General features: G+C 41.5%; 1 protein-coding gene and 1 long non-coding RNA gene across 3 annotated transcripts; both read right to left on the bottom strand.

Annotated features, from left to right (window-relative positions):
• Positions 1-468: 468 nt before the first annotated feature.
• Positions 469-21,738, bottom strand: LOC110981370 (carbonic anhydrase 1-like). 2 transcript variants are annotated; one of them, XM_022238885.2, is made up of 7 exons: positions 21,705-21,738; positions 7,542-7,733; positions 6,996-7,114; positions 6,390-6,548; positions 3,336-3,387; positions 2,896-3,005; positions 469-1,971 (listed from the first exon to the last, which is right to left on the bottom strand). In XM_022238885.2, the coding sequence occupies exons 1-7, from the start codon at positions 21,721-21,723 to the stop codon at positions 1,834-1,836; spliced, it is 789 nt and encodes a 262-aa protein (XP_022094577.1). In that variant the 5' UTR covers positions 21,724-21,738; the 3' UTR covers positions 469-1,833. The 2 variants fall into 2 exon arrangements, with proteins under 2 accessions (XP_022094577.1, XP_022094576.1); XM_022238884.2 differs by lacking the exon at positions 21,705-21,738 and adding an exon at positions 15,437-15,746.
• Positions 19,177-20,681, bottom strand: LOC147798934 (uncharacterized). The gene is made up of 2 exons (XR_015425751.1): positions 20,416-20,681; positions 19,177-19,894 (listed from the first exon to the last, which is right to left on the bottom strand). It is a non-coding gene; the product is annotated as an uncharacterized LOC147798934 (long non-coding RNA).
• Positions 21,739-22,951: the final 1,213 nt, after the last annotated feature.

Genomic DNA, 22,951 nt, shown 5'->3' with positions numbered 1-22,951 from the left:
AAATATGAATTTCGTCATTGTTCCCAGGAGCCCAAATCATAAGAGCAACTTCATACACGCACTGTTGTTACTAGGTCGTTGGGTTAACGTTCCCACGCAAAAATATACAAGTACAAAGAAGTGCGCCATCCTGCGATTATACGTCCCTTTTCTGAAAGGTGCTTGGAAGGACGAGAAGTGTTGGCAGGACATCAGTGCAAAAGCAGAATAATTCACAATATATGAAATAGCTCACACAATTATCAAAACACTAAATAATATTACTAATACATGCTTTAAAAATACGTAAATGTATACTTTGAGACAAAACACGCCACCAAAATATTAGGGTATTATTAAATTTTCTGCAAACTGCAGGAACTTTAGTATATTATGAGAATTGGAAGAAGAGATCTATTTTACCTGCGGGACAACTACCTCCATGTTGAAATCAACTTTCAAATGAACCACATAAATACAACATCAGTCTCCATTTTGCTTTGCACAATGATTAAGTTTATTTCCCTTTAGAATGTCCATTCCTTAAGGCCGCTTGCAAATTGATTAATCACGCAAATTCAGCCATAAATCACTCGCTCTACAAACTTTCCCAAACACCTAACTATGCGTAACTCTACCTGTCAGAATTTGATGAGACTTAAATACAGAACTTGATTTATTGCTATATGCACAAAGTTCAAAATAGATGTCTAACAATACGGCTGCCAAACCGTAGAGTAAAACGCAAAAATATACTGTAGACAGTTTTTAGAAATTTTTAGAAAAAATATTTATTACCTGAAGTCATTTCATGACTTTAATCTATGATCCACTATTGATATCGTTAATTATCTATGAAACCAGACTTTAGATTATTTTTCTTCTTGCATAATTGTCCGTTGGGATTGCTTATTTAACAGTGAAATACATGTATTTGGTTTAATACGAAAGCTGCCGTGTAAAATCCAAACACAACTGACGAAGACCTGGACTTCGATCTGGACATAAGACTTGAACGAGTACAATATAATTTCATCAATGTCATTTGAATGTAATTGTCATACATGTAATATCGAATTAATTTTGTCCAAAACTCATTAGGAGGGACTGAATTCGGCTAAACATGATTGCCAGCTGCAGAAAAAAGACCCCCTACAAGAAAAGAAATAAGCAGGCATTAGATGTGAAAACGAGATTATATTGATGTGTTTTTCTTTTCTGTTTTCACTCGCGGTTTAACTTAGAAATATCGCTTCGTTCAATTTGTCCTTTGGACGCTCTTTACTTTTTTACAAAGCAATTTGGTGATTTGGGAAACGACAGCAAAACAATTATCTTTTTTTAATTTTTGAAATCAAGCATTCAAAACAGTTGCAGTCTATCGTAAAGTTCTCAACGAGAACCCAATCATTCCGTTAAGCAAAAAGTAGTTCTAAATTCATTCCTTGCTATTTGTTAAATAATTCCATTCACATGCAAGTCATCTTACACCATCTCGGTGTTTTGAATCTTAAAACTCCCACACACAGAGTAGAGTAGTAAATTTCTGACCATGACGAAATTCTGAAGTTCAGACAGAAGGTTTCTTACACAAAATTAGCCCAGAACTCCAGCAGACCCGAGGTTGTTTACCAACGTTGAGAAGACAAAGCTAAAATACCGCCTCCCTATTGAGAGTGACGTTGTCGTTTTACTCCTGAGTTCAGTAAAGAGATGACATGAACAGCGTGTTACATGGCTTCTACTGAGCATGGATTTACCTTGTGATATGGGGAATTTAAAATTACACCTCAGCATTCTTCCAATGTCTCATCCGCGATTCATTTTGCCGCGATTTTTTTCCAACCAAGGCAACTAAGCCTGGAATGACGCTGTGACGACCCGCCCGTTGAGGGGCATAGTAGGGCGGTAGTTGTCTCCTAGATGTTCGGGACAGCCACATTCGGCTTGGCCTCCTTGCTTGTAAGACAGCAAATCTCGGAGGGTCTTGATCTGCAGGGTAGAAGACCAGTGACTGTCAGGGGTTCTTTTGACACAAAATCAAAATTTACCCTTTTAGTCTAATGGACCAATCTCTGCACCAAAGAAAGAGGGGTGTGTTGTGGCTAATAGTGTTCGAAAATACTAACTAGGACCAGTTTTATTGTAAATTCTTCCCTAGCTGTTTGAGCCCTGAGTTGCACCAAGAGAGGAAGCGAAATTTGCCTAGGCTACTTTGGTGAGAATGTCACTTCGCTGGTTCACGAACGACTGGGACAAGTACGTCTTACGGTCGCGTCGCTATCAACAAAATGAACTCTCCTCACCAACTTGACTCATTTCAACCGATGAAGGGGTGCTTCTGCTCAAAGTGGTATTTCAACAGCTCATAGGGCAACATACTATCTTCATTTCCAGTGTTCCTCACTACGATCTCGTTCTCACATTGTCTGCATACAGTGACCACCATTCTAGAACCCATACAGTGACCACCATTCCAGAACCAGGCTGAAGTAGGTATTCTTTGCAATGTTTGGTAATATTTTCCAGTATTTGACAATCTCTCTCGCCCCCTCCTACAGTTCACTTTCCTGGTTCAAAGTGATGCATGGCTGAATTTTTTTCCGCAAAAAGCTTCGGTGCTTATGAACAATGAAAGTTGTTTAAGTTGCGTTGTTTATAAGTATATTGGTATCATCGTCCAGATAAATTATGGGTCTGCAGCCTGGGTTTGGAAAGAAGAGTCACATTTATTTTTTGCGCAGAAAACTTTAGCAATTATGAGGGAACAGTGTGCTTGGTTTTGCGCGTTGTGTTTCAGCCATTTCAGACCAAGACGCTGTTTGGGCTGGGACTTTCAGGCTTTGGGGTATATACGGTAGTGGATCGCGATTATATATTTAAAAAATGGCACAACATATGAGATTGTTTCGTTACCTGTTGGGCGGATATCTCGACGGGCTCCCGATAGATAATGAAGCGTGCACTCTCATAGCACGGTGGTGTCGTCAAAGAACCCTCGTAAGTCCAGTAGTCCTTCTTATTCTCTGAAGTATCAAGATGTTGGGAAAAATTTGATCTGACGTATATAACCAAATGATTTTGACGGTTTAATATTTTTCATGTTGACTAACAATTAATTTGTCAATTCCCTAACTTGCAACCGAATTTCCAACAAACAATGGTTAAATTGGGAAGATGTGCACGCCAGAGAGGGCTGCTTCACGTGTTCCAGTCGTTAAGACTATTGTTACAATCAATTTTGTAAGCACTAGTAAGACTCCGAGATTCAATGCATTCATTTAATCAGAAAGATCAGGTTCGTTCCTATAAAATGTCGGCTCTTTCTTGCCTCCGATGTTATAGTTTCTCCCTACCTGGCAGTAAAACAGTTGGATCGAACCCTGCTTCCAGACAGCATTTGTCATCCTAAAGCAGAAAACAAAATTCCCAGTCATAAAGATGCTTTGTTCTTTAATTGATATGAATGAAAATCCATCTCATTTCTAATGTCTAAATCCATACCGGTAGCTTCAGAGCACAACAGCGTCCATTTCAGGGGATAGGTTCAAAGATTTACATTTTTTATCAAATGTCTCAGCTTGAGTGTACATTGATTTTTTTTGTACAGTATAACTCGACATGGTCTGCGCGTGCGCCAATGATGAGCATGATTTGAGATATAAGTGTGTCGGTGTCAGATATTTTGATTTGAGAAAGGAGCTCGCGTGCTCGGAGCAATTTGCCGTTGAATCTCACGTTTTCACTGGACAAGTGCTCCATCAAATCAACATGGCAGTGTGAATCATTAACGTCAACAACGACACACTGCTTCGGCTGTCTTTTACTTCGTCTAAAGGGTGCTCCTTTGGGATTAAATGCCACTACAGGGATCGCTTCGAAATTGTCAGTGTCTGTGGCTCGTCTGCAGGCTCACATACCCAGTGTGCCTTAGTCACTAACATAACGAAACATCAGTTTATTGTTTAATGAAAAATCAGAGTATGTAAGACACGTATACATGTAATTGCTACTTCAACTGGGCGTGCTTCATATCCATAGCAACGCTTCGTGAGCACTATCTACAAATCTTACTTTCTTTTAAACTAGTTAATATGTAATGTTGAGGGAGTTTTAAGACACGTCTTTTCCAGTTGCCAAGGACCGAGAAAGACCAACAAGGCACTAAAGCGCGTGTTGCAGGCTCAAACTGTCACAAGCCAAGGCAGACAGGTATCAGCTTCGTTTGATGTCATTTATGGTCGGATGATTTTCGGTAGGCACGAGAAACGCAGTAATGGAGGCCAACTTAACCGACATCAGTAACTACAACGGGGAGAGGGAATGGACCACACTGAAAAGTGTTGTCATCATTCTTTACATTCTGACTGACATCCTCATATTGTCTGTCAATCCAATCTGTTTGGTTGTAATTCAGCGAGTGTCCAACCTTCAACCGACCACCAAGATTTTCATGTCTTGCCTCGCATTATCCGACACGGCCATGGGAGGCTTAGTAATTTTACCTTACACATTGTACGTGTACGTGGGATACTGGTCTTTCGGTGTTTTTCTGTGTACAGTTTTTCGCATCGCAAAGTATTTGCTCTTTTGCATGAGCTTCCTGTCACTGTTGCTTTTAACTATTGAAAGGTACATCGCAATCGCTTGGTGCCTACACTACGGCCGCTTGGTGACGGTGCGCAAATCAAAAATGGCTGTCGCTGGCGTCTTCTGTTCGGTCACCATGGTTTCCGTATTGGGGAATGTTTTTGCCGACTTCAAGTCGTCCGATGCGTTGCATTGCGACTCAGAGGAGGAACAAGAGATTATTGTTTTCGTTATTATGGCAATTATGCTCTTGGGATTGTTGGGGATCTTGATTCTGTACCTCCATATTTTGATCATCGCTCGACGCCAGGCACGCCGAATCGCGCAGGAGACACAGAGGACGGATCCGGCGTTCGCCAACGGCGCACCGCAAAGAATCGGCACCAAGTCGTTCACCACGGTCCTGGCCATAGCAGCTATAGTGGTGGTGGGCTGGATCCCCATGATTGCGTGCCTGTTCCTAGTATACCAAGGGACCAACATACCACCAGACACGCGGCATCTCGTGTATGTCCTGTATTACACCACCGCCTGGATGGATGCTGTTGTTTTTTACATGAGGAATAGTGAGATCAGAAGTACGCTGCACAAAATGGCAGCCGCGGCTTGTGGTGCTCTGGTACGTAAATGCAAGCCCGACCGTTCATAGAGAGGAGTCTCAACACCAGCTGCCTTTTTCTGTACTTTGTAGCCAGGAACACACAGCCACAAGATGATTGAGACTAATGTACATCGGCGAAGAAGAGAGTATCACAGAATTAGATACCCCTGTATCGCGGAAACCTTAACGTCTCAACTCAAAAAGGACGTGCACCCTCTGAATCATAGCGCTAAAGGCCTGTCTTCTCACAAGCAAGAAGATAGGTTCTATGGAAAAAGAACATGCTGATTTCAACGAGCGTTTTTCTTCTTTTTTTGGCTGTTCTGTATTGGCGTCCGTTTAATGCGTTTCATCCCTGTACGATTTCAGTGAACCCTCTTCGAAACTTTCGCCAGCGGGCACGAGGTACAGTGGAAACGCTTTTATGAAAGTGCCACGAAGTCTAACGTCCAATGCGTTCAGAATGACGTTAGAATTAGCCTTACAAACGAAATGGTGGTGAGGTTGGGAGCGTTTGGTTGGCATGGATAGCACTGTGTTGCATAAATACAGCAGGAAAATCCGCCAACTGCAAAATGAACTCTGAAACAATAAGCCACTTGCAAGTTAAATTTGAATAAGATCTGGAACACTGTGTTATCTGATTGCATAGAAACGTAATAACTTGAATTCTCCTGACTAAAGACACTGTATATGACACTACTATACCTCGTGATTTTGGGCAAGTTTTTGCACAGCTGTACCAGGCAAGATTGGGGACGGAAGGGTACCCCCCTTACCTGTCCAATTCCTATACACACTTTAGACTGTTGTTACCTAACACATCCCCCTAGAAGTCTGTAAAGAATTCCTGAGATTCCGATCAAACAATGACCAACACAAAGGCAGGGGGGTTCTCTCCGTTCCATATCTTGCTTCAAATGTGCATAGCGACCACCATCTCTGAAATGGACTGATTCCTTTGTGTCGTTCTTATCCGTTGAGGACAGTGTGTTGTTGCAAGGCGTCTCTTAACTAAGCAAAAGCTTGCCCAAAATCACGAGGTATAGCAACAGTGGTTTTAATATGGCGAATTCAAGTTATGTTCACGTGAATTTAAAGAACTCAGTGTACCAGATTTTATTCAAATTTAACTTGCAAATGGCTTATTAGGTCTATTTCTGTGGTGCCTCCGTTTACCAAGCTCTAGAAAGGAGTGCTTGGAAAGCTTATAGCATACTTTGCACTTGACTTTGTTCAGGAGCGCCACCAACTTGGACCAGCCGGCATTCTCCTTGCCAACCTTGAGGAATGCCGTCAGCACGGCCAGGCCCTTGTCCTTCGGTAGGGCGTCTCCTACCGACTGGAAAAGATCACTGTTCCAATGGACCAGATGGAGCTTAATAGAAAATAAAGAAAAACGGTGAATGTATGGATAAAAATTGATTAGTTTCTCCATCTATGTGGGTTTTTTCTGTGACCTTGTATTTTGTAGATTAAGAAAAGGTAGTTTAGGGTGAATACAGTGTAAAAGTTTTGCCGATTCTACATCATGTTCATAATGACCTGGCCATGATTCACTCTGAAATCGTGAGAATAATATGGTAATTTGATCTCTCCTGACTTTTCAGGAAGTGTTGGAATAAAATTCGTCGAACCGCATATGCTAATTTTGGATTGACTTGACGCATGCTATGCCCACAATATAATGAAATCTCAACACTGCAGATCACCAATGACAAAACGTACTCACTTGAACAGGGAAGTAGTCGATAATTAAGGTTTGAATAAAGTTCTAATTTTGCAGCGCACTGTACTTAAATCCAGCAAGTAACATTTGAATCACCTCGGCATCGTATGGTGCCCCATTCACTGTGTGCTCGGAGCCTTGTCCGTCCTTGCTACCCCAGTGGCAATGAAACTGTGCCAGCCGATGGTTGTTGGACAGCGGTCCGCCGCTCAAATCTGAAAGTCGTTCAAGTAAAGACCATTTTGGAGGAAAGAGTGTTTATTACACTGAGCGAGGGACACTGCTGATACTGCACGGATGTCAGTCATTGTATATAGGCCTAGGTGCGTAAGGGGAATTCGTGGCAGTCTTCTTTCTCCAACCGTCTCAACAAAAATCTAAAGTGACAACTGCGGGCAGAATTTGAACTTAAGTCTAGTTTTTGTAGCGCAAGCATTATCTATACTGGTAGAGAAGGCTACTTGAACACATTTTTCGAACAATACTTCCGGGAAGTGTCCACTTCTTCTAAGAGGTGGAAGAAAATTCAAAGTCTGTCAACTGTGGGTTTATAACCTCATTCCAAGTCTGAACTAAGTTCAAATTTCGAAGATATCCAGCTATAGCCAACTTACAAGCAACCATCAAATTAAAGTTTCTTACTGGTGCCACCGGATTCTGCATTCACTTGGAAAGTGAAGCCGTTATTGAAGATCTCGGTGCACCGAGCAGAGCTGTAGTCGATGTTGAGGGGTCCCAGAGACGCGTCCACCTTGGTATCTGTTGTCACGATGTCGATGGGTGATTGGCGCTTCCCCTTAGCGTCTGGGAACTTTTCACACCAATGGTCCGGCCCTGTGAGAAATAGAATAACTTGATATATACGGTTTCCGTTCTGTTTTGCGTCTGTTGTGCAGATGAGCCTGGATCGTTTGTGACAGGTCTGTGCGTGTGTAATTCCGATGTACATCAGTGTTCCAATCAAGCTTACATGAGAAGACAGTTTACCAAATTAAAAAACTCAGGTTCTCACAGTTTACTCAGCGTTTCCGAACTAAAATCACGTCATTAAGTGGCAAATTCAAGACTGTTTTTAATTTGAATTTATGATGTGAGAAGTAAATTTTGTGATTTGCTTTAACATGACAAGACTTCAAGGCTGAATTTGATTCTAACATTAAGACACGGTGCATCCAAATCTGTTGTCTAGACCTAGGTCTAGGTCTTCCCTCCATTGGAAATGTGCGTAGACAATAGACCCGGTCTCGGCCCCTTCTAGAGCTACGGCTTGGCAAGCCGTAGCTCTAGAAGCCCGTTTCGGACACAGCCACGTCCCTTCTTAGTTGTTGGCGTTAATACGAACCCTTTCTTGAAAGGTATTCATTGATGTCTTCAAAAGCTTGAGTTTTGTACAAGAGACTTCCCCTTTGTTGCATTTTGTTTTTGCTGCCATATATTTCATTTTTTAACATAAGGAAAAAAGGAAACGGCAGCATTCCTATTCTTCTGAGTTCTTTCATGTAGATTATGATTGCCATACCACGTGCATGTACATTGCAATGACATGTACATGTACACGAACTCAAATAGGTGGCCTACTATATTGCGTGCATTCAACGGCGAACGAATACTTTTTATGTTGTAGCATAGACTATATCCGGCCGTCATGGATAAGCAAATGTTTTTAATTATGCATACACTCTGCAAAATTACATATAACAAACTTTTTATCTAAAAACATATGTGATGTGATCTGCAAAACCCTTCACATGGTGAGCTTTGTTATTTGGAGCATATCAACTTCAGATTGATCTGGACACTGCCCTGTTTTCATAACTGTGATCCTAGACAACCTAGATTCATGTTGTAGACAGTATTATAGAATCATAATTGGACTATATCTGAAAACTAGAGCATGTCCATATTGATTGGAAGTTTACACGCACCCAAACGACAAAGCTCACCGTGTGAAGGGTTTTCGCAGATCGCATCACATACGAATACATTACGAAAGTGAAATTTTAGTCGGCTGTTGGTGGTTCTTCTTACGCGAGATCTACCCCGGTCGCACCACTGTTTGAACAGCCTCGCATGTCGACTCCATGTTGCAAGTCATGCAGAACTGCGTGGAGTCCTTGAGTGATGGCGATTGAATCACAGACTCAATAATTCTATCTTCCTGGCTGTAGGCCTACAGTCGTCAACTCAATAAAACACCATGCCGTTTCGTAAGAGGAACATTAATGCATACTTCCACCCTGTGGCATTTTCATTTAGAACAAACATTACTGAGCTGCAAGCTGTTTCGAAGTAAGAGACAATCAAATTCTAAGACGAAGACGAAACCGATTTGTGGAAAAACCCGAGCATAGGCTGACTAGACCGATTCTGAAGACTGACGCGTTCCCAACTCCGGAATATCAAGCAATTCCTTTTGCAGACAGGACAATAAAACATTTCCTACTTCTCTGAAATACGAATTGACCATGTATTGACAAATCAGTTTGATTCACTCTAAGGGAGAAATTGATTTCCAATGTGAGCTGTGCATACACCTCAAACTGTTTCAACTCGGGCGCTGCCAAGAAACGGACTCCGCCCAATTAATGTCATCAGCAGACGCGTATAGGAAACAAGAGCCTCAGACAGGCGGTGCTTCTGGGGTAGGCCTATCCGTTTCTTCAAACGATTACGTAGTATCCTAGCAAGATGGCGAAAATTCCCCTTTTTTCCTCAACGACTGGATAGAAGCTATAGAAGCGCCACGAAAGCCTAAACACTGAGGTAATTCAATTATATTCATTTACACGTATTTTGTTCTGGACAACACAAGATGACTAATTTAATTATGCTCTCTTCCCCGGATTTTTTTAATATATCTCCGTGCTTTTCCATTTCCACGGCACTGTTGGTTCTAGTCATGGGGGACTCCAATCTCTGCAGAAATGAGCGCATATCCTGTTATGTCCCGACCCGCATTTTTTCGAGGTCAAAAAACAAAACAAAACAAAAACCCCCAGATGAGCCCATCCTGCACCAAACGGAATGGGAAACCGTCGAATCAAGTTAATTTTCTGCGCTTGGTTATGCGACGGAGTGACTTTGTTCTGAACCCCCTCTGGAGCCCCTCTGGGGAGGGGGAGGTAAGTGGTAAATCGTGCGATCATACCTATGGAACGCCGTTGCTATCTCTGGTAGCCCTCCGTTGTGAACTTCCCTAATTTCTCTCTTAAGTTTTGCAGTCCATTCGGTGATTTCATCATTCAGTCTGGCAATTTCGCCATTTGATGTGCCAAATTCGATACTCGAATCGCCAATTTCTTATTCAATGCGTCATTTTCACCATCCGGCTATTATACAATTTAATTTTGCAATTTCAACTTTCCATTCGGCAAATTTCGCCACTCAATCCTTCCTTGCGGCGCCGGTGATTCGAATTTGTAGTTTCACCATTCGATTTTATAATTTAACTGGCCAACGCGCTGATTTCGTTATAACGAATTGATTACGTCATTCCGTTTAAGCACTAAATTGTGCATTATGAATTCATTTTATCTTTTCGCCCTGCAAATGTAGCTGTAAATTGTTCCAAAATAGCTCTCATTTCATCACGACTATGGATGAACCACCCCGTGACTTCCACTTTGGGAATGGAAGGGGAAAAAAGGTCTAAAAGTGCTAGCTTGCATAAAAAGATCCGGTTGTAGTGCCAAAAATCAGAACAGGTCATTGATGGAATATGCAGCTCCTGTGTGGAACGGAGCACTTACCCAGCACCAGGTGACTCGGCTTGAAGAGTACAGTGACAGAAACGTGCGTTGAAGATTATTCTTGGGGTAGAGTATTTGTCATACACTCAAGATTTATCGCATTTCAATTTAGATTCTTTGGCAATCAGGCGTAATCAAATATCATTATCCTTTTCAAGAAAACCCTTGACAACACCGACCTTTTTCGTGAATTCTTTCCGCCTCAACATACAAGAGTGTTGCGGAATAAGCCATTCATCCCTGAAATCCGTTGCCGAACAAAACGTTATTTCACCAGTGCGCTTCCTACCTTAATCCGCTTGCAATACAAATATGGGAAGGAATGCCCTTCTAATAAGTTCTTTTAGTAGAAATATTTGGATTGTGCTCCTTTTAAGAAATGCCCTCTATTATACCTTTTTTTGCACAGGAATGAAATTTTAAAGGTTACATGTGATTGAAATTTTTAAGGTCACAATAGTTTCATCTTTGCAGTGTAAATTGCAACGGACGTGTGTTAGTAGTGTTCTTATGAGTGTTGGTCATTAGTCATGTTATGTGGTTTATTTCTGTGAGTGTAAACTGTAATGGTGTAATGGTAAATGTTGTTGACTATTTTTGAAATTATTTAATTCTGATTTTTTTAAATTCTTGTTTTAATTGTTTAATTTTTTATTTTAATTGTTAAATCCATTGTAATTCAGTTTTTTAACTGCGAAAATGGATTTAAATAAACCAATATGAAATGAAATGAAAATAACGAAACCAACGAGCAACGGCGTTCCATACTAACCCACTCAGATGAGACACGGCTTTTCAAACCGAGTTCGAACGGTCAAGGTTTCATGATGTCTGCGCGGTAATGAAATTTACAGCTACGTGTTCCAAGATCAGTGGCGTCATCGTCTGCATCTTGTACTTTTAAACGTGACGCACCATACATGGAGCCATGATGCAAAAAGTGCATGCCATGGATGCTATTCAGTTTTTTGCTGTTTTGGGGTATTTGTTTTGTTTGTTTATTTCTCAATAAATCAGCTGACGACACAAAACTTGCAACTTTTATGAGAGACTTCAGACACCGTTTTCGTAGGCCTACTCACTCAATCATTTACTATGCTAAGTTTACCAAAATAAAGAAGCATGATTCTTTAAACCTTAAAAATTTGTCCAAGAAGTGATTATGTTTTTTTCTCTTTTTTTTGTGAAACAAAGCGGGTAATCCGTAAGAACATAGGTTAAAGGTTAGCCATCCGGTTGGTGGCCTGAGGACTTCCGATTAAGATAGAGCTTCCCAGCTGATAGCATGCGAATCGGATTGGAACTCCGATATGTGTTTTCAAATTCACATGCCAAACTTTGGCTGGACAAAAAAAATTGGTTCAGTCGGTTACAAATGGAAGCTTTGTAGTAATAACACAATGATATCTATTCAGAGATAGGCTTAGATGAATTGGAGTTGTAGGTAAATGATCCGCACTAGATATACCTGTGCGTGAGATGGCCATAGAATAGCTTCCAATCTTGATTGATAGAGAAAAAACGGGGAAAATTAAGAGCCTCACATTTTGACCGTGAGCGAAGTTGGCCGGGATCGTCATTACGTCCCGTAAACTACTGCTGACACCAATTAGCTCGAGTTTGCCAATAAAAAAAATCATTTTGCTATCAAAAAATGATCATTGTCTTTTTCAAAATGCCTTTGAAATTGTACCCAAACACGAATGGAATGTTTCAAATTCTGAAGGAGTCCGTAAATAGATGAACGCCTGCGCTTCAACGATAGACCTATGTGTACACATACATGCACATGTACTGTACATGTACTGTATGTGTACATGTACAATGTACATGTGTGTACATGTACTGTACATGTACTGAGCATGTACATGTACGTAGGCTACGTACAAATCGTGCAAGGGTGATTGAACGCGCCGGACTGACCCACGTGTTAGCGAGAGAGTTCACATAATTTGACCCACTTCTAAGGTCGCGCCTACTCCACGCATTGCTGGACTTTATAACATCTCCCGGCCAAGCGACACAGATCAATGAACTTGCCTCCTTCCTCCATTCAACTTGTTACAATATCTAGTGTGATCTTTATATATTGGTAGATTTTGATTGATTAACAGAATTTGGGAAAGAATGAAAAATTTCAGCAAGCTTTGTAAGCAGTGCAATGACTTACAATGGCTTAGAGAGGGTCAGGGTGTCTGGTGCTCCAAAAGAAATGAATAGATAGACGCATGCAGCTGCTGTTTTGGTGCTTGACGGGTAATTCTTTAGTAACGAACATCGACCAATCAGTTGGTGACTGACATTTTGTTTGGACGCCATGCATCTCAATTTATTGTACAGGTACATGCACTACACGAAAACAACCTAGTCGGAATTCTACGAAATTCGATTTGGAATCCGTTGTAACAGATTGCGAATTTCAAAATTCTTTTGCTTGGCGCTAATGAGCTCTCGTAGAATCCTGACGACAATCTAAACATTTTACTAAAGAAGGCGATACCAGTCACACTAGGAATTGAGATACTCAAAGCTTGGAATGACAGAATACTGGTGTTATCGAAAGTGGTCCATGGCATTGTTGGAACACCGAATTTCGCAGCACAAATTAGCATGCATCTCAATATTATTTCAAAACACTAAAATATTTCCCCAGTTTGTAATTGCTCAGGAAAACATGACAGACGAAAGTTGGGCAACCGACAGAGCCAATTCAAAAGTTGATCGTAGGCGCGGATCGGGGGACGGGGGTAACCCCCCCCCCTTGCCAAGAGATTGGAAGACCCCCAGAAAAAGCATGAAACCACTTAGGGTCTCAGTTTGCGTATACGGTTTAGGACAAAATAAACAGATTTAACGGCTTCACCATCGGCGACAGCTACACGCAGTAGACTCCCCCCCCTTTACGACCCCAAACCCCCCTCCCCAAAAAATCCCGGATACGCCCCTGGAGTAACATATCGCAGTTGCCTGTCATCAACTCGCTTCGTGTATGTTATGGGTCGCTGGTACGGCACGAATGCAAGCCAAGGTTAATTATAACACAGGGCAGCATTGACACCGTTGTTTGTGATTCGTATTACACGACGGAGATGTAATTTGATTGCAGACACTCATCGAGCCGAGAGATGGGTCATTTTGACAGTATTCGCCCCATCCATGGCAAAAGGAAATAAAAGTCGAGCTCACGGCGTTTCTCCTTAATCGAATTTGCTGCTATGGAAGCGTTTGCCGAGCTGTGCAAAATTTAAATGGCGGTGCACGTCCATGCACTTTTGGTTTAAGTAAGGAAGTAAGCAAAATCCACACAATAGTTACTGTGTCTGAAGGATACAATATTTTTGCAATAAATAACATATTTTTTTAGACATACTTTTTCATTTTTTGACCTGGTCAGATGCGATTTTATTGACTAACATAGTCTTACAAAATCGATTGTCTTCTCAAGCAGGCAGAAATGATGCAGTTAGAGAAAAGGGAGAAAATACACCGTTTTCGTTTCGCCTTGTAAAGATCGATATGTCGTACCTTTGGCCAAATACTGGAAGTAGAATTTGAATAGCTTTGGGCTGCGAAAATCACAAAAAAACACAGAGGTATGTGCGGTTGAATAATAAGCAAGCCCAAACAGATTAATTAAACACACCTGATAAACAAAATTAAGAAGCGCATATTAGAAACAGTTTATGAGACTACTCACAACTGACCTGAGCCCAGTTTGATTTAAAGTTGGAGATCCGGATACTGCTTGGTATTAATCTGCGGTGCTGAGCCCAAATCAGCCTATAGACCCAGCACATGTACAGGTCGAAAGCAATAATTACATGTACATATCTTTATTATTATACCCTGCACTTCACTACTGCGCTTTGTGTTGACATGATGTAACCTGTCTGTTGGAGTAGTGCTCGTTGCGTCTCCATGGGAATTAAAAGTGACGCTGTACGCACGATTGCGGACGTGATGGGGCTTTTTCTTATAAGGGCCACTAATTATATCAACAAGGTGGGGGGAGGGAACCAAATCTATCGGCAATTTTGCCCAACATTCAGTCTTCCTGCTTATGAGAACGTTGAAAGTCCCGTGTGGAACAAAGCTTGGATTCGATAAGAATGTTACTCACTCTCAAGTCCTAACCCAACATCAGGTGGAAAAGAGGTTGTGGCAAGAAACAAACGGGATGACTTATGAAATGAGACAGAGATTTACAAGTAAGAGTGTGGTTGATCTTTTTTGTTCATATAAACCCCAACAAACATGATCCCAAATTTAATTTTAAAAAAGCAACAAAAAAGTCACCCGGAAAATTTAAAAACTGCTGTGGCTGGATAAAGAAAATTATCCGAGGTACACTTGTCATAAGCTTTAATTATATGCGTGGTGGACCGGATGATTCGCTATTTGTAAAACTAATGTGAACTGAGAAATGAAGGCCTTAAAGTGACAATAATGTACTGCTATGTGCGTAATACGAGCGGCCGGTGATTCGTTTATTGCCAGGTGCTCTGGTAAAATTACTCTGAAAGGAAGGAAAGGCAGAATTCCTGACGTTGCATACTTTACCAAATACCATGAAAACTGTGATGGTGTGACATTGCAATTATCTGAAAAACAAACGGTTTACTATGCTACTGTTTTCCCACACAACTAACAATACGTTATCTATAACAGGCTTTCTCCAAGATACAGTATTTTATAAAATGTAAACATGGCCGTAAAGGGTAAAAAATGTAAGTTTGATCAAGCACCTAATTTACTGGCAATTTTAGACTTACGAGAAAAACGCTTTACCTTTATCGCCAGTATAACCCCACTGTGCCATGATGAAAGCGAGACGAGATCCTTCGCGACGAAACGAATCAATCGACTTTCCTGCACGAATAGGTGCAAGGCAGAATCTTGCAGGAGATAAGACACTTGGGCTGAATAATTATGATCACCCGGAAAGTCTACACGAGCTGATGCTGGGTGTACTCAGAGAGCTCGGGTGGTTGGATGTCTGCGCCGAGATCCGTGCCAGCTAATGAACCACGCGCACCGGTGATGCCGCAAGATTGAGTGAGCCCGAGCCTGCTTGTTGTATCCGGGGGCGGTCTGCGTTAGTTTTGTGCAGTGCGGGCGCATCACAAATTCTCAAATAGAGACTGCGACCGTCCATCGGCGTCTGGTTTCATTTTTATTTATTTTATTACACTTTTCCACTGGCTATTGTAAAACAGGACAAAAAAAAGAAAAAAAATACATTAAAACATATACATAAAACATTTGGCATGACACAACAATCAGATGACGGGTATAAAAAAACAACATGCTAAAAAGCCAGTGAATGGTGAGACGGAACAAGTGACCAGCACCTCCACAGAGCCATCCTACCACATGACGACCCCCCCGCAAAGAAAATAAGACAAGTGGGAATTTATTAATATCTACAGCCAGCACAGTGACAGTTAGACACCCAAGTAAATATACATGTACAGTGTATTATCAGATTCGAAGCTAGAGCTGAACCTTGTTTTATAAAATTCCCAAATTTGGGTGAGTTAAGTCACTTCCTCCCTCAATCTGCAGCCGAAGAAAGGGGGAATAGGAGATGCCTGGAGAGTGAACATGGTCAGCCCACGTGTTCCTAGCTGCTCTGTATATACCCAGCAAGAAATGAGACCGAGGGGTACCCCCCCCCAACATGTCCAATCCCTATACACAATCCAGACTATTGTTACTTCACACATCCCCCCAAGATGTCTGAAAGGAATTCCCCAGATTCCTGCGAGACAATGACCAACACAAAGCAGGGGGGGTTCTCTCCGTCTCATACTTGCTGCATTTGGCTCTGTAGTCAGACAGTCCCAATAAGTGAAACAATGCAAGAATACTGTTCATTTCTATGTTATTAGTCTATGAATAAAAATTCCTGGAGCCGCCGGTTGAGGAGGCTGGGGTATAGCACGTTGTAAAGGATAACAGCTGTCAGTTCTTAGAGCCGTGGAACAATATACATTGTTAACTGTTTGTCTATCTGTGCGTTAACTATGACAATGTGTGATGCTTGTTTATAATGATATACACAAGTGCTGGGTCCTGCACTGGTAAACAGGGGGTCGTGTCATTTGACGTATGGGTTCGAGTTCCACCTGAGTGAGCGAGTGAATTTTTTTGTAAGCTCTCGGACCCTGTAAATGGTGTTCTGAATATATATGTACGAAGGGCAAATACACAAAGTTAAACACACAGCACGGCTTCATCGTACATGTACATGTACGTGGCTGGGTGGTTTATGATGTGCGGAGCCTGGGGGAGGGGGCTTGTGGGGTGGGTGGGTTCAGTGCCCCCCTCCATGGGAGGAGGAGGGGGGAACTGAACTCCTTCGGTAACGTCTAGGCTCCCTATATCAAATGTCAATCCATTGCCATGTGATCGAAACGAGTGCACATGGGGATTTTGCTAGCTTGATAGTCCGGGAGCCCGGGGAGGTCAACCTAGCTAGAAAGTTAACCAATTTTCATGTATATAGCGCAGGTCCACGTGCATCCCTATATAAGAAAAGCGATGTCTGCCGAGCTCATTCTGGTGGGTGTGGTTGAAGGGGGCCCCCAAATTGAGCCATATCAACTGGTGAGTTAACCTAATGTAACCTACTGGGAAATGTTCAGTATGATTCCATGTATCATGAATCCTATCTACCAGACATATTTGGCAGTGGACTTACATAACCTGTACCCTAAAATTGAGCTAGATCAGCTGGTGAGTTAACCTCATGGAACTTTTTGGAAAATGTTCATTGGAGTCTTGGGCATCATGAATGGCCACTACCAGACATTTGTTGTGGTGGGGTGTGAACACCAGACACCTTCTCTATTGGCTCGTATGATTAGTGTCATCAGAAATAGGTCGGTTCGATACCATAACTGGTAATCATGAGATAAATGTTTGAGCCTAGTCTGGCTACAACTACAACTGAAGACTCCCTACGACTTCAGTCCGAATTTATGAAGCCCGAATTCGAGTAAATACAGTACACAATGCGGGTGTCGAGTATGGCTCAAAGTATTGTTTAGTTGTAGTCTGAGTAGGCCTACTGTCGAGCTGAAGTATGTACGCGCAGCTCGAGTCCGAATGCCTTGAGTTTACGACTTGAGTCTGAGTGAGGTCAAAAGGTATTTGAGTCCTATGGAATAGGTCACGGTCCAAATCCTATTAATTAACAAGCAATTATTCTTGAGTCCCGACCAATGTAAACAAAACATTCACTTTTATGTATGTGCGTTCAAACTCAAGTACGTTTATCGATTTTGTTCTCACTGCGGTTTCTTTATCGCCCGGGTGTGTGGGTGTGCGCCAACCTTACGTACCTCGTGTGGACTTGTGAACAAAAGATGTCCACACGATGCAGGAAAGGAAGACGTTCTGTGGACTTACACACGTCCACAGGACGTTTCCCCTTCTCTGAAGAAGTTTAGAGGCATTTGGGGGGTAGGGGTCATCTGTCGTAAAAGGAAGAGGAATAGTCAAGGAAACCTTGTACAAAAAACCAGCTGAAAATCGTGTTCCCAGTTCAATAAAAACGACTATTTTCACTGGGTTTTCTTAACTGCACTAAAAGAAGGGAATGTCCACACTAGAAATGTAAGGTAAGTGTTTGTGTGTGTTTTTGTCATTCTTTTGGGGATGACAGCCCGTAAGTGTTAGGACTTACCCTATAGTTAAGTAAAGGATAAATACACCAATCGTAAGCCAAGCCTACATCAAAAACCTCTGACTGCACCAAAGTCAAGCCCGAGGCCGCCGCGGCAACAGTTTATTCCACCCTGTCGCTTTTCGTGTACCCAGCAAACTTAAAGTGTAGCTGCAATGACTTTTTTCCTACACAGTATTTTCTGCAACCTTGTACTCGTCTCCAATGCATGAAAGCTCTTTCACTGCCCAATTTGGTTTCAAATTTTAGTTCAAATTGGAAACTCGGCATTTACTTACTGAAAATATTTCTGAGAAAGGGATTGATGCTTGGTTATTGCTGTGTACATAAACAACAACGAATTATCAAAGACGAGAAAATTTAGTCCAGCAAAATCTACGAAAATTCAGTACTTTTTGCGTACAAGCCAATACAATATTGAGGCTTTCTTCCCGGAAGGACATCACGATTTATCTCCTTAATATGGAAATACTCATCTGTATAAAAACAAAACGGACAGTAAAATACCCTTTGAAATAATGAAAAAAAGGTTGGAAATAATGTTAACTGAGATACAAAGGTGCATTTTAAAGGTTAAATTGAAACAAAATAATAGCTGCGGTTCATTTGTTTTCAATTCAACCTTTAACCCTAACACTCCTCAATCCTCCATCAGGTGAAGGATTGAGGAGGGTTAGGGTTAAAATGCATCTTTGTTTCTCAGTTAACCATATTAACCCTGAGGAACCCAAGGCTTCTTGTAAATGACATAAAAATCTGTTTTTAGCAGAAACACCTTTGTTGGAGATGCTCTACCACATTCAAGTTTTATTTTCAAACATTTCGTCTCCCCAGGGTGTTTTTCGGAATGTGACACATATGTAACATTGGGTCATACATATACCTTATTATTTGCAACTGAGTGGATATGGATCACAATACATACCGCAATCAGGTACATGTACAAGTAAATATTTAGGAATCTTTATCCATTTTGTTAATTAATGGTACATAGTCAACTTCTTGGTCAAATCTGGGAGGGGGGTCGTGTGCACCCCCCTCCCCGCCTATACATGTATTTTTTTTCTGTGGTCAAAATTTGGGTGTAATTGGGAATTTGAAAACAACCTAATGAATGACAATTTCCCCTTAGGATAAACCAATGAACACTTTATTGACAGCATTTTCAATGTTCTCTAAACTTTTGTTTGTTGAAGTGACCCCCGACCCCAAAGTATCAATACCCGAACATGTAAATTTTTATCATAAACCATCTTGGCTTTACACTGCTGGATCACTGATATGAATACCAGTAACAGGCACTACACATGGTAAGACTTGAAGCAGTTACGTTCCTCAACTAAGCAGAGTCTCACGTTGCATTTTTCACACAAGGTGTTAGTATTGTTCACTGCGCAAAGTTTACATCTGCCCCGCTTCTGCACTTTCACTGGCCAGTCATCATCGCTTCATCTGAATCGCTGTCATCTATTGACCCATCATCGCTCTCATCACAATCCAAAACTTGCAATACATCTTTTGCATGAAACCGGCCCCTTTGATGGGAAGCCATCCTCCTGTAAAAAAAAAATAAATTCACTTTTGTCACCAGTAATACCACTTGATGACATAAAGAAACATGGAAATTGCAAGAACAGAACTGCAGGAGTTGAATTGGCTAATGACATGCACACACATGCACATGTAAATGAATGCCTCAGGCCTAGGCCTACATGTACGTACATGTAATTTGCCCCACATCTCTCAGACTTTTTCAAGTTCAAAGACGAGTCCCCTCCAAAAAGTAGGGATTCCAAATTTACAAATTAGGTACTGGCCAACTAGCAAGATGTTCAAATTACATGTACATGCACTCGTATACACTACGTACATGGGCACGTACATGTACATACATTACACATAACTATCATGTACACGTGTACAGTGCACGCAATATCCCAATGTGACATGGGTGTAACATGGCCATAAAATCCACTTTTACTCTGCAGAAATAGCAAGTATTGCACAAATATTTGTATCAAAGTGAACTTTAGTATCTATAGATAATTCCTACATCAAATATCTGCAAGACACTTACCAACAACGATTTGAAAAACGCCACAGAATTCTAGGAGTTTGGCAAGACGAACTATCCTTGGTGGTAACACATGAGAGGGAACTCTCAAAAGGTCATGACATGGCAGCTGAACCTCAAACAACCTATAGAGGGCACTATTTATGTTACATCGATGTAACTTTGGGCTTTGGTGGGCACTGGGAAGGATTTTTTAGTTTGGAAGTAATTTTAATTAATGTTTAAAAAAATGTTACATATGTGTCACATGGGGCTCCTCAGGGTTAAGCAGCATTATACCTGCACCACGGGATGGAATCCTCGATACCGTGCACGATATGGGGTCGATGGGTACCCTCCCACACACACACATCCAAACGTGTAAACGCCTTCAATCTTGGACTCCCTATTGTTCCTCTTTTGTTCATACTTTAACTTTTTCGGAAGACCTCCCATATGTTTTGTACATGTTTTCCAACTGTGGACTCTTCGGCAACCCCCTAGAAGTCTGTAAAGAATTCCTGAGATTCCGATCAAACAGTGACCAACAAAAATCCGCCCAATATCTTACATCATAGGAATCCTCTGTCCCTTTACCTATTCGTATGGGCGGCAAATGTTTACAGAAAATCATCTTGATTGGCGTCAGATCTTCCTTCCAAATGCGCCTTTGCTCAGGACTTTTAAAGAGGGCCTTGTTTTATTTAGTAGCAGTATGCCTGGCTGCGCTAATTACATTGTAATTACATTCGGATTTCAGATAACTGCGCAGGCCTATACGATTCATTTTATAACACATGGTGGCTTTGGCTATTCTTTAGCTTTTATACTGAAGGCCAGTCATAGTTTATCGGTCACTAGTTGGAAAAGAGAGAAACATGGCTATGACGTACACAGACAAGGGTCTACATCAGTGCCCAGGAAGACAGAAGGGAGGAAAAACGCCGCATCAAGCAACATAACGACTTGCGTTTCATTACAGTAAGCCATCCATTAAACCGTGTTCGTGGTGTAGCCAACAGCTTTTGCGTGTGCAGGATGCCAGACTCTGAACTCTCAACGAGCACGCATCATTTACCGTACTATATTTAAATAGTCTAACATCGCAGAAAAAGGTCACGCATTGCGATCCATTAACCTATGCTGAAGGCGTAGAAGTTCACCTACAGAAGTATTTTGCCCCTTCGGGATCTAATGCGCTGTACATAGAACTAAGGCAGAAGTAATTTTAATGTACTTCTACGCAATCATGAGCTAATGTCATACATGGTCTCTCGATGTCCTCTACCGCTGCAATATTAAAATGTCATTACCTTCATATCTATGCCTCATCAGAGACTACACGCAGAGGCACGTCGTGTTTCAGAAGTTCATTCCCGGGCAATTAGATTTCGTAGAGGGCGCCATCACTCGCTTTATTCGAGGGGAAGCACCGAGTACTGAGCCGACACAGACCCGAAAAAGATGATTGTATTTTGGAACAAATTACTTGAAACTAGACCTATTTCAACTGGGGTAGTAATTCACGTGACATCAATGTCGAGGCCCAGAAATCAAGACACTTTGACCCAGATAATGCCTCAATGACTGATTTCAATAACTGAAATAAATCAATGAAGACAACATGGCATCTGTGGCTTTTTACGAATTTACTCCTTACAATTGGTGTGAAATGTTATTAACATGGAATGAAAGTACGATCGTGTGTTTTTTACAAGTTCAGTTAAAAAAATAGACATCCTGGTATCAGATAACGAACTAATTCCTCTGTAAGAAAGATCAAATGGACGCCATTATCGTTGGAGTTTTCACTATGTTTTTTTACTGCTGCATGTGCTGCAAGACAGATTTTCGATAGGGCACCAAATGCACATTCTGAAGGGAGGGCGCAATGTAAAATTTTACGGCAAAAAACTGTCTCCGTCCCTCAAATTATAACCTCGATGTTTAGGCTCTCTTGAGAAAAGCAGGGGAATTTTCGTCTTTTATATACCAAGGTGTATTTAAATAACTGCGTTTTAAAAGACCTTTTTTTTTCAATTGAAAAAAATCTTATTTTCTTTCTGAGCCTATTCAAAGAAAGATATCTTTGGCCGCTGGCTTTGACTCTTAGGTCGAGTTCGGGCGGCCTGTTCTTGACACAGGTTTCTTGTTCTCGCGCTCGAACGGCGGGAACACGACTCAAGAACAATGTTCTCGGAACAGGATCACACACCACCTCCTCCTCAGGGTTTTACAGGAACACACGGAAAAACTCGGGAGATTTTGATTTTTGAACATCTGCAAAAAGTAGAGAGATGGCTTCCAAAGTCATGGGAAATTTTGCAAAATTAACATTAATTATTTTCCGTAACACAGAAATGAATGTTCCTGTTTCTATAGAAAAGAATTTAGCCCATCCAAACATTAATTCTCGAATAACGTAGCCTACATGGACGCCGCCATGTTGAATGTTGCTTGTCACTAACTACCAGCGATAACCGGTTGTTTGTTCCCGGCGTTCGAGCGACCGACCCCCGGACAACAAATCAAGCTGTTCGTGAACATACGAGAACAAGCC

The sequence above is a fragment of the Acanthaster planci genome, linkage group LG06, assembly GCF_054643075.1.
Source record: "Acanthaster planci isolate LZ-2023a linkage group LG06, COTS_SCS, whole genome shotgun sequence".
Lineage (NCBI taxonomy): Eukaryota > Metazoa > Echinodermata > Asteroidea > Valvatida > Acanthasteridae > Acanthaster > Acanthaster planci.
Note: the sequence above shows the minus strand (reverse complement) of the source record. Positions and strands in the feature narration are given on the sequence as shown.